Source organism: Stigmatopora argus, chromosome 14, assembly GCF_051989625.1.
Source record: "Stigmatopora argus isolate UIUO_Sarg chromosome 14, RoL_Sarg_1.0, whole genome shotgun sequence".
Taxonomy (NCBI): Eukaryota; Metazoa; Chordata; class Actinopteri; order Syngnathiformes; family Syngnathidae; genus Stigmatopora; species Stigmatopora argus.
Window position 1 is genome coordinate 12,373,091 of NC_135400.1, and position 12,450 is coordinate 12,385,540.

At 44.6% G+C, this 12,450-nt stretch overlaps 1 protein-coding gene across 2 annotated transcripts in view; it reads right to left on the minus strand.

The window, feature by feature from the left end:
* Window positions 1–1,540: 1,540 nt before the first annotated feature.
* Window positions 1,541–12,450, minus strand: part of shisa6a (shisa family member 6a) — a 42,591-nt gene continuing 31,681 nt past the window's right edge. Inside the window, exons 8-12 of one of the 2 annotated variants that reach the window (XM_077619730.1) lie at window positions 12,046–12,114; window positions 3,965–4,030; window positions 3,771–3,791; window positions 3,494–3,622; window positions 1,541–3,399 (exon numbers count right to left, since the gene is read on the minus strand). In XM_077619730.1, the coding sequence (XP_077475856.1) occupies window positions 2,849–3,399; window positions 3,494–3,622; window positions 3,771–3,791; window positions 3,965–4,030; window positions 12,046–12,114 (836 nt within the window). In that variant the 3' untranslated portion in view covers window positions 1,541–2,848. The remainder of the gene's footprint in view (window positions 3,400–3,493; window positions 3,623–3,770; window positions 3,792–3,964; window positions 4,031–12,045; window positions 12,115–12,450) is intronic. The other variant, XM_077619731.1, reaches the window with a different exon arrangement.

The window sequence follows — 12,450 nt, forward strand, 5'->3', positions numbered from 1 at the left end:
CGGGCGGTGGTCTCCCTGGAGGTGGTCCGCAAATGTTCCGGGAAGGAGCCAGCGCTGCTGCGGATGACATTATCAGCATTATTACTACATGTATTGATTCTCAGTCAGCTATTGTCAATATCTGTGTGTGTGTGTGTGTTGGCATCACTTTCTAAATGATGTTGACACACTTTACAGTCACACACTGACACGCACACAATGAACACTAGATGGACTTTTATACTCTAGAAACTTTTGGGGGCTAAATTCATCTAACCAGACACACACTATATAGTACTGTTCTGCAATACAGGATTTGTTTTATTTTGAATAATTCGATGCCGATCCAGCTTTTTGAAAAAAATCACAAAGTATGTGTTGTGGTAGTTAGTAATGAGAACATTATTGATCAATACTTTCAGACTGTGCTTTTTGAAAATATTTAATATATTTCAATTTAATATATTTATTTACAAACCACACACACCAACACAAACTTTGTTATTTAGGAAAGTTTAAAAAAAAATGCCATTTGTTTTTCAGATGTTATTTTTCCTATGTATTATGAGGACAGTTTTTAAAATAGTATTATTTATTTACATTATATATATATATATATATATATATATATATATATATATATATATATATATATATATATATAAACATTTATATACTAGAATACTTGCTATTTTGGAAAGTTTCTTTGTTTTAAATGTTGGTTTAGTTTTTCTGTTGAATTTCTTTACATGTAAGATATGGATATTGTCCAATATTCATTTTAACAGTTATTTTTTTTTCAATTCACGAACACCGTAAAGTTAAAGGCGTATAAACACACACATACAAACCCACTCCGATTTGTGTGTAAAAGCAGTTAAAATGTCAGTCTTATGTGATGACCACTCACGTCCGGCAGAGGACAGCGCTGCCATTCACTTCAAATGCTGTAAACATAAATATAACATACAACCAATGTGAGCATAATCAAGTCATATATGTATTTTAAAATTACTTATGGGGGAATACTTTTTCTGAAGGAAAATTCATATTTTGTTGTTGTTGTTGGATTCCATTTTTTTTGCGGTTCTGGAGTTCGACGATTTTCAACAGGTTGGCTGCCAATGACGGCGATAGACGTCCAATTTATTTGAACTGAAGGAGTTAGCAAATATTTGATCATTCGATCAGGCATCCCCTCTCAGTTCTACGAGATCGGATGCTTATTGCCGTCAATGTCATTGAAGCAATCAATTCCCGTTCAAATGCAACGTTCATCACTGTCAATGGCTGCCCAAGAGTTTCCATGGCAACCAGACTGCTAATTCTCAGGCATGCCAGTTAGCACGTGACGGACCTACCCCAGCCCACCCTCATTAATTTAACCGGCTAATTCCATGGTGGGCGATCGATGTGATTGATCGGCCGGGATGGAGTGCGTGCGTTGCCATGGCGACCGAGGTCACCCCATCTTCGGCTGGCTCGAAGCGAACGAAAGCGGCGTTTAAAACATTTAAAAAGCACGTCACGCAAAAAAGTCGATCGACTAAATCGCCACCCATCAAACGTAATAAGTTGGTTTTATTGAAGTTTGTCAAATAACTAAGAACAGGTGTACAGCAACATGACGTGAGGACATTCTGGCTGCTAATTGGCAGGAGACAAGGGCAAGGGGCGGGGCTAGAGAGATATCTCGCACACAGTTGGTATTATAACAAAAAAAAAAACAAATTTCTTTTCCTTGCCTAAATGTGAACGCTGCCAGAAAAGCTTCCATCTAAACGGAAGTGGTTTTACACGAGAGGCGCCGAGCTCCCCGATTAGTCGCTCTTCGGATGTTTCCGGTCCGCTCGGACGCCGAATGTCGCGCCGTCGTGACCGCGAGTGTGTGACATCTTATCTATGTTCAAAAGTTAGCGTTTTCACAAGCTTATTTACAAAAGTTTAGCCAGGCCGCACGAATGGGAACGTTGACGTCTTCTTTACGTGACGATGGCTTCGTGCGGCTATCATTGGCGCCCAAATGCTAGCGAGGAGTTTGTCGAAGAGGCTCAGCGACAAACGCTAGACGTCGGTCGGGGTTAACAATTGCGTAGTGGTGACGAGGGTCAAAATAAGGCCTCGACTGGAATCGTATGAGAAGACAGAAATATGTCAGGGATTCGAGAAGCCAGAACAAGAACAGGTAGAATGCTCACCTCGTCGTTCGTATTTACATGTGCGCTAACTGCGACGTCAACTTTTCTCGCCGTCTGATTCGTGGCTTTTAATGGTGACGCCGATGAGATGTGCAAAAAAGCCATCGTTTCAGCGTTTGAGCTCATGACGGGCCTCTCGGTAACATTAGCGTGGCTACGGGAAAAGTCCGTTTCCGAGCGTCAACTGCGCGAATGCTAACGATGATGTCACCTTCACACGACAACATCGCGCAGCCGCTTGAACGGTAACCAGTGACATCTTCGATGGCGGCGATGCGGGTGCGTACGGAAATGCAGTGAGGATTTTGTCAACGTCAACGACGACATCGTGGCTCGCATTTGTGCGGCGGCGGGAACGCTAAAAATAAGGTGGCGACTGGAGCCTTTGAAGAACACGGAAATGGAGGAGCCGCTTGAAGCCCTTGGGTCGCGCTTCTGCGCCAGGAAGTGGAGGAGCCGGGACGGGAAACGCTCCAATGTTCACTTCGTCAGTCGTATTTTCTCTGTAATGTCGTCCGAGCTAACGACAGGGTCGCCGGTAGCATTGGCGTGGCTGCGGAAACGCTCGTAAAGATGTCGATTGGACGGCGTCGTTTGGAATGCTAATGAGATGTGGTCTCTGATACAAAATGAAGGATGGTTGGGGGGTTCCGCCAGAGGAGCCGCCGAGGTCAAACGGTGACCTCGTTGGTCCCGTGATGGAGTCCCGTACCGAAGTGCAGGTGGTCCACGGTGTGCGTCCGGCGCGAGGCGAAGGCCTGCCTCTTGGCGGCGCTGGCGCGCACGTCGTAAACGTCGGCGGGCTCCGAGAGCATTTTACCTACGCGGTGGCGCTCGTGGACCGGCGTGGTCGGCATCAGCATGTCGACGTGGGACATGGCGCGGGCCATGGCTTTCTGCCGGAACTTGTCGCGGTTCATGGCGGGAGACAGCAAAGGATCCTGGGAGCGCAGCCGATCGGCCGACAGCAGCATTTCCTCCGACGGGTGGCGGCCGCCGCCGTAGGCTACCGCGGCGGCGTTGCCGTAGTCCCCGCGACGAGGCGTCCGCGGCGGGGAGAGGACGTGGTCCTGAGACATGGCGCGCTGGACGCGGCGGGGACGCTGACGATGTTGATGGTGGTGATGCGATGACGGCGGGTCGGCGTTCGGCTTGTGGGCGTGGCCCCGGCCGGTGAAATTGGGATGCTTCCTGCCGTAAAAGTCGTCCACTTCCATGTCACCTGACGTTCAAAAACAGTCACGTCGTGAGCCCGTGTATTCTAAAAAATGCGCGTAGCATTAGCGACATTAGCATTGTGACGTTTGTTCGTTTACTCAAGTCCGCCGAGAGCGCGATCTCGTAGGAGGGCGGCAGGTGGCTGAGGTTCTGGAAGGACCTGGACAGCGACAAGTCGTACGGCTCGGTGGCCGCCGTCAAGATGTTGTTGCTGCGCGGATTGCGCTCTGCCAGCGGAAAAGGAGGCAAAATTGGACATTTTATATCCGCGTCCAAGCCATCGTTCCTATCCACATCGTGTCGATATCAGATGAAAACATGCCGATAAACCGGTCAGGGCGGACAAGATGGCGGCGGGCGGCCTGGAGCACTCACCGTGTCGTGCGTGTCGGTTTGCTGACAAAAGCCAAAGAAAAAGCGTCAAAAGCACACACGACACACGGCGGCGGATCGTAGCGAGCGCGAAAAGGATGGCAAAATCTGATTGGATGCGAAGCTCGATGCCGAGGAGGGCCACGTTGTTATCTTTTGTGGGAAAGAGTACCGAAAAAAAGGGATGGTGTTCTCACCTAGCTTGGGCGTGAGCGCCGTCAGGTCCACGTGGCTGTGCTGGTAGTCATGGTGATAGTGGTTACCTGTGGTAGGTGCACACACAAAGACAGGAAAATGAAAATATGCAAAAATAACTGCCACTGCAAGTTAAAAAGTACAATTAGGTACAAAAAAACCCGGGAAATAATATTCGACAACAGCAAGCACGATGTGCAGGAAGATGAAACGTCAATACAGGAAATTATTCATTGAAGGTGCTTCATGCCTAATTAAATCCCACCTGACTGGGGGGGGAGGTCTGCGGGGGTGGATGATGGCTTAAAAAAGAAAGTCTGAATAAAATAAAAATATATGTATATATGAAAGAAAACGAATAAGTTCACTTTGGGTCCTCAGAGGCGGCGAAGTGTCCGGCGAGGATAATCACAGATTTATCTGATGTCTTCTCTCGTACGTCAGAAGGAACATCACACAAAGCTGCCGCTATCCTCGCCGAAGTCACATGACGTGAGTCACGTACTTTTACCGCCAACAAAACATCTGGCTGAAAAGTGAGGTGACAACAAAACAGCAAGTTGAAAAGCACAACAGCAGAAAGTCGAAACACACAACGGCAATTAGAAACTTTTCCAGCATCTCGGGACCACCGTGACGTCTCTAAACTAACCGTTTGGCCCCTCGTTGACATTTGCCGTCCTCCCGCCGCACCCAATCATTGACATTATCACCGACGCGTGAGTGTCGGGCTCCGGCGTCCAATCAATTAAAGGCTTTCAGTCATTTCTGTCCATCATGACAAGAGGTCGCCGTTAGCCAAAATCTGTAAAACGGCTAATTGCTATTTAACCTTTTCGCTAACACCATTAACTCACAAGTTAGCTCATTGGCGATCGTTAGCCGTCCCTTCCGCTTGCTAAAAAGGAAAAATCTTACGTAGCCGGTGCGGAAAAAGGAAGCGGAACTCGGCCATTTTGTGTCGAGTCTTTTAACTCACAAGTCTTACCGGGCACATCATTTATGAGTCTAATTAGGAGTCCATTTAGATTCCAGAACACATGCTGTGGAAACCTCAAAGTTGACACTAATTGTACACGTTGCTAGCGCGGGATGCTGAGACCAGAAGTGTCAGGTAAGACTTGATTTTTGCCAGCAAAAATCAAGCCAAAAACGCACGCACTTTTGGTACGTCTTTGATGCGAAGACTCCCGCTGTCATTGAACATCCCGCTTTCACTTTCATGTCGTTCCCGTTTGTCCGTCTTCCGTCTTGCTGTTAATTAGCTGCTCGCTCGCGAGTTTCTCAGCGGCGTTTTTTTTTTCATTTAAAATACATCACGGAGCCCGAGACGAGGCCAAACGCGGGCGCGGGCCTCGCTCGCCGGGGAATCAAAGGTGCGAGGGAGTTAATGGACCGAGTGATGAGTTAATGAGCCCTCGGTGCCACGCGGCTTCCGCTCTTGTTAAAGATCAAAAGTTATGATTAACAAAAGTATCAATAAAACGTCCGACAAGGCGCGACTGGCGATAGTCTTCATTAATGACAATGGTAAAAATGCTAATGTGGGAAGGAACTTCTCTGCTTGGAGAAGCAATATTAGAACTGTGGTAGGAATATTCATCAAAGACACGTTCGTGGCATGAAGACACAAAAGAGATCTCTAGTCGAAAAGAAAAGTGGCTCCAAAGCAACAATGAATGTGGAAAAGTCTACTAAAAAGACAAAATGAGAGGTGGAAGTGTGCAAATTGACAAAAAAAACAAGGACCGTTGAGGGATCCATGTTAAAAAAACAACAACAAATAGTACTGTGTTACGGCTCTTTTGCGGGTACTCTGTGTAGAGCTGTATAGATTTAAAATAATGCTTATTTTAGCTTTTTAAAAAAAAATATTTTTAGATTTTACAAAATGAATTTTGAACTAAAAACAGAAAACAATGGATTAAAAAAATACAATTATTGAATTAAAAGGGGGAAAATCAGGAAATTTAATATACATCTCTACTCTTCATTTGAATTTGATCCTAAAACAGAAAGTCAGCACTCATGATTTACTTTCCCGGGCCACACCAAATGATGCGGTGGGCCAGATTTGGCCCCCGGGCCGGCACTTTGACACGTGGTGTAGAGCAAAGTAGAAATATGCCAAGTGACCATACAAAAGTGCCAATATCTGATGGAAGCATCATTATTTTCAACACTAACAAGTTACAAGAGACCAGGAAGAGAAAATGGATCATGTTGACCCTTTTGACTCACTTTTGTTTTGAAATACATGGAGTATAGCGCATTTTATGCTGAAAGGGCCTAAGCCAGACAGAAGTGGAACGTCTGCAATCGGGCTTGTAGCCAGGAAGAAGCGACCCAAATAGCTCGCACCCAATCACCTTGAATTTTTTTGGTGCGCTGCTCGTCTCTGGGGACGTAAGGCAACGTGGAGGACATCCACATCCGAATGGATGGTAAGCTTTGGCCACTTTTATGCGGATAGCGCATCCAGAAATGGGGTTGGCGTGACGTGACGCCGCGGCTCTTACCATGACGCCAACATCACGGCAAGCAGAAACAGGAAGTAAAAGCACACAACAAATGAAGTGGACATATGCGACACGGGAAGTAGAAGAGGAGTTTGTTTTGGCAAAGTGGGCCAGGAGTCCAGCGGGGGCAAAGATGGCGTTTAGCGGATGCCAAAGCCCCGGCCGGTAAGGAGGTCAAGTGCTCTTACAGGGAATTTAATTTGCTTGGATTTCTACCGGCAGTGTGCCCTACTCTTCGCTTCCTTGGGCCTTCTTCTTACCGCGTGACCCTTTTTCTTAAAAGACAAAAAAATGACATCAATGTCAACGTCAACGTCCGCTTTTAATCTACAGTCTCAATTGTCAGTCCTGAACTTCAGAGACCAAGACAAGGCAGAAATAGAAAAAAAATAGCTTACCTGAAACAACACAGATACCGAAACTATACCAAAACAAAGACGGAGATCAAGTCCAGTCTACCAAATCAAACTCAGTTTTAAGCTTAAACAACCATATCTTCACTTGTCCTAGTTTGATTGACAGTCCCACTTTACAGTTGCAGCCTCAAAATCCAGTATTGTCACAAAACTACCCCTTCATTTGGACAGCCATGTTTCAACGCCATTCACGTCCGTAGATTGTAAAGCGGTTGCAGTTTCTTTGAAGAAAAAGTGCCAGAAAATTGTAGGGGGGGAAAAAAAAGTGTCACAGGTGAAGGTGTTTAAAGAACATTTGCGCTCGCGTGGTGCTTTTCACACGCTTGTCATGAAGCTTGGTTTCATGCGGACACGTACTTTGATGGCAAAGGGGCCAGGAAAAAGCTTGTTCAAGGTGCGTTCGTGCGTGTCAACAGCAGACGTGTTGCCCTTTTACAAGAAGAAAGCTTTCTGCTTCTACAATGGAGTCCCGCTAACAAAAAGAAGAGGAATTCGCGGAATATGGAAAAACTGAAAAACTACTGGCTCTCTTATTGATGTTTTGGAACATAAGAATGCTTAGAAATGCCTTCATGAAACGCTTTTAGCAGGATTATTGACTGGATTGTATATGGAAATATACAAGGGGTGTCAGACTCGGGTTGGTTCGCGGGCCGTGTTAACGTCAACTCGATTTCATGTGGGCCGGACCGTTTTAGATATAATATTTAGATTTTTTTTTTATATAAATGGATTAAAAGAACTGGATTAAAAGCCCTGAATATTCAGTTTTTTATAGATCTAAAACAATGTTTATTTTATCTTTTTTTATATATTTTTAGATTTTACAAAATGGTTTTTGAACTAAAAACACAGAAAACATTGATTAAAAAATTACAATTATTGATTTAAAAGGGGGAAAATCAGACTTCATTTTAATTTGATCCTATAACAGAAAGTCGGCACTCATGATTTACTTTCCCGGGCCACACAAAATGATAAGGCTGGGCCAGATTTGGCCCCCGGGCGGCCACTTTGACACGTGATATACAGCATATGGAAAGAAATGTATTGTATTAGACACAGGCTTCATAAAAATGTGACCAATCTAAAGTTAACATCTTTCCGCCCACGTTATCCCCCATTAGTGAAGATGCTCACGAGCGAGTTAGCGTGCGCTTCGGATTCCCAAGGTCACGCGCGTGATGAAATAAGGATTCGATTAAATATCGGTATTATGACGGATGGGCGCGGGCGCTTGTTTGTTTTGGTGAAGTCGTGAATATTTCTTTGGATTTCCAAATGGGCTTTGACGGGCCTCTCGAAGGACATTTGTTAAGTTTCTCATGAATGGAATTTAACGGCAACTTGATCTTGATATTCGCTCTCATCTCGACACAATCGCAGTTGATTAGCGCAGCGGCGCCACACGCGAAGAGCGCCAATTAATTGCCACTCGCTCCCGTAATCAAACGGGATTTGACTGGTGAACCTTCAAGTGCAAAAAAAACGACATCAAAGACCAACGAGATTTTGGCTCCACTCGAAAAAGAAATTCTCACTTTGATCTGCACTTCCAGCTGCTTGTTTACATCTCGTAGTACTACAAACTATACGCTTGCGTAGTGCTGCACTTTGCCGTTTTTTCACCCCCGTTGATGCTGAGAGATGCCGCGTCGCCTAGCGACAGGCGGTGGCGCGCGGCTAACAAACTGGTTAATGGTGCCGGCCTTTTTCAATGTTGCCGCTGCGAGATTTGACGCCGATATGAGAGCGGCGGCACCTGGCTGAGAAGCACGGCTTATGGCGGCGTTCATTTGAAAGCGCAAAATGGGCCCGGCGACGACTCGCATCTGGAAAAAATTGGGAATCGCCGTCCGTTCTGAGTTAAAAACACTTGGCGCATCGTGAGCGTGTCCTTCGCCGCCGAGCGGGACGTAAAAGCGTTCGGATGACACGAGCACGAGTACAGTTAAAGTGGAACTGGTGCTGCCGCTACTGCAGCGTGACCCAAAAAGGAAGCAAGAGCGAAAGGCAAGAAAAGGGTCCTCATGTGGGCCAGCACAGATTGTGTGCTTCAGGGACTCCACAGGCTCAAATAGGGCTTCACTGCATGGGAGACAAACACTCCCAAAAAAGGAACCCAAAAAAATAATACGTACTTTTTTCCATTCAGAGGCTTCAACTCATCTGCTGCTATGAACGGTGATACTGATTGTAAATTAGTAAAAGTATTTTGGCATTGACATTTTTCATTTGACATATTACTGCTTAAAGCACTTATACCAGGGGGGGTCAAACTCATTTTCTGTCATTTTCTGTCACGGGTCGTGACTTAGTTACGTTTTCATTTAGTATGCCAATGAGGCTGCTATCAGAATTAATTAAGAGCTTTTGTGATAGTCTATAAAACGATTTTTAGTCATTTGTCTAAATCCTCTTTTGAGTCTCATAATATGTAGCAATATTTTATTGCATTTCAGTTTTTTCAATTTTTTTTTAAATAAAAGGACATTAATTTCAAAAAAATCTTTGCTTTTCTAATTAAGTATGAAAACGGTCATTATTCTATTTTTAATTTATTTATTTGCATATAAAAATTAAAGGGATTAAGAGTAAACATTCTATGTCTTATTTATTCATTTTTCTGAATATGATTATGATTATTTAGATTTCAAAACATATTTATTTAAAGGACTTTCTTATCATCTTTAAAAATAGTTTTACATTAAAATGTCAAAGTAGAAAACAAGATTTTTTATTTATTCATCTCTCCAGATTTTTAAGAAATCTTTCTTGAAATATCTTTAAATGGACCCCCCCCCCCAAAAAAAAAAAATAATATTCCTAATACATCTAAAACATCACTTGAACTAAGGAAATGCATCAAATCAGCTCATTGACTGGCATTAATGTCTAATGTCACCCACGGCAGCCAAACATGCCAGTCATCCCATTTGAAATGTATTTGACATCACTGTCAGTGAACGCATTAATTGGCTTCCTCAGCCAAGTTTTCCAATGTTCTTGCATCATCCCTCCAACTCACAATCGCTGGTAAACAACATAAGTGGCGGCTTTTCTTCAAGTTTAGCCAAGCTCCTCTAACATGCGCAAACAATTTTTTGTTGTTGTTGTCATGCGTTCATATTGGCCGTCTCCTCGGGCTGACGACCATCGTGATGATACTCTGCGGCCCCCGCATCACAACTTCAATTAATTTCACAGTCGGCAGCACCGCCGCTGATTTACTGCGTGTGCGTGCGTGTTATTTTACTCATTCGCCGCATGTGCGTTGTGCGCTGTCGTTTCTTTTTTTTTTTTTGGCTTCCGGAAAGAAACGGGCGACATTGAACCCAGCACGGAATGGAATCTTTAAAAAATAAATAATAATCCAGCCCCTGGAGACGAATTGACTGAGCCACGTGAAATTTGGTGGACAATTCTATGGTGATGATCTCCTCAAAAGAGTCTCAAAAAGTCATGCAAGAAAAAGCACAGCAAGTCAGCCATGTTACTTTCAAGTGGCCACTTAAGGTCAATGGGTTTGTTTTAGAGGGGGCCTTTTAATACCACAAAAAACTCAGCCCATAAAAACACACTAGATCAGGGGTGTCAGACTCGGGTTGGTTCGTGGGCCGCTTTAACGTCAACTTGAATTCACGTGGGTCGGACCATTTTAGATATAATATTTAGATTTTTTGATAAATGGATTAAAAGCCCTGAATATTCCATTTTTTATAGATCTAAAACAATGTTTATTTTATATTTTTCAAAATGATTTTTGAACTAAAAACACAGAAAAAATGGATTAAAAAATTACATTATTGATTTAAAAGGGGGAAAATCAGAAAATTTAATAAACACCTATACTCCATTTTAATTTGATCCAAAACAGAAAGTCGGCACTCATGATTTACTTTCCCGGGCCACACAAAATGATGCAGCGGGCCACTACTACATATTAAAATTATTCTCCATATTTTTCAGTGCTCCTAGCAAAAACTATGGGGGGGGGAAGGAAATCTATCCTGTGATGTTCTTTGTAGCTGTGTGGCGATGAATGAAGCTTGTCGCCGTGTGTACGTGTGGGATAAAGGGTCAGCGGAAGCGAGTGGGCAGCAGCTTCTTTCATTCACAGTAAACATGACTAATGACGCCAACCTGCCGGTGACTTTAACTCGGGACACAATCATCATCATCATCAGCATCCTTTTGAGTACATCAGAAGTTTGATTGCGGCCAGCCGACAATCGTCTCTTTCACAAAGAGCGCCTGCAAAATTGCTGCATCAAAAGCCACAGCGGAAGATGCTGCAATTAGGGCTCTTTGCTTTTCGACTCGAAGCCGGCTCTTCGGATAATCACATGGATCGCCACCGCCGTCTGATGTGACCAATCCGATAGTCGCTGGACGGCAACAATAACTTTTTACATGACAAAGAAGAAGAAGCGGGTCTGGAGTGCTAAACGTTACAACCCGCGCATTTGCCATTTTCGACATTTTTCTGGCGGCTAGGCTAGGTCCGCATTTTCCTTTCACGCAATCTAAGGTACATGACACGAATGCACATGCGTGATATCGCCATGGCGACGTGTTTACGTTCAGGCTGCCTGTCCACTTGGGATTCATGCGCGCACACGCAAAAGCTTCGGGAAAACAACATGTTCGTTCGCCTGGACTCCCACGTTAATCGCCAGCATGGATTATTTGAAATCATTTCCCAGAAAGCAAGCGCGCGGCATCATTTGGATTTTTGCGTTTAAACTGGCATCAACTCATTTGAACTTGTAAGAGCCCGTTTCGCTCCGGTTTCACTCCGGTTTCGGCGTCGGCCGCGTCTCGGTCGCTCCGGCCTTGGCGCTCGGGCAATTCTTCCCGCTTGATTAATGCAATGTGATTTAATTGTTTGAAAATGTCACCTGATTTACTTTCACCACGCAGCAGCGCTGACATTTTCATACATGCGCGATTTGTTTATCTGTATATTTATATATTTGCGCGAGTGGCCTTTCCAAATGCTAATTTCATCCGTTGGCACGGCGGCCCCGCTTATTGATTGGAAAGAACCTTTGTCGTTGATTAGCGCGCCACATATTGCCAGCTTTTTCCTTTGGCCGCTTCTTCGTTGACTCGATTGGAATCGGAGGGAGTTTTTTTTGGACGTACCGTACGAGAGCGGAAGGTCCAGCTCGTTCTGCCAGGACAGCTGCGCCGAATCGTCCATGGAGTGCTGCGCTGTAACAAGAACGAGAACAAGAAGGAGGAGGGAGAGGAGGAGGAGGAGGAGAAAAAGTGTGGATGAGATGCTGATGAATCAGAGAGGAGAACAATGCGACGGTCATTTGGCACTTGGCGCGCAGGAAGTGTCAATTTGCCACTTTGAGATGCCACTTCAAGCCACAGACAAACAGGCGTGATCCCGATTGCCGCTTCAAGTGGATTAGACCTAAGATTTGTGGACCCATATCCATCCAAAAAAAGTTAGGGGGTGAGCTTAAAAAATTATATTGACAGCAGTAGATGTCCAATCCTGGAAAAGACATCCAATGGGGGAGGCTGAAAGCGCTCCCA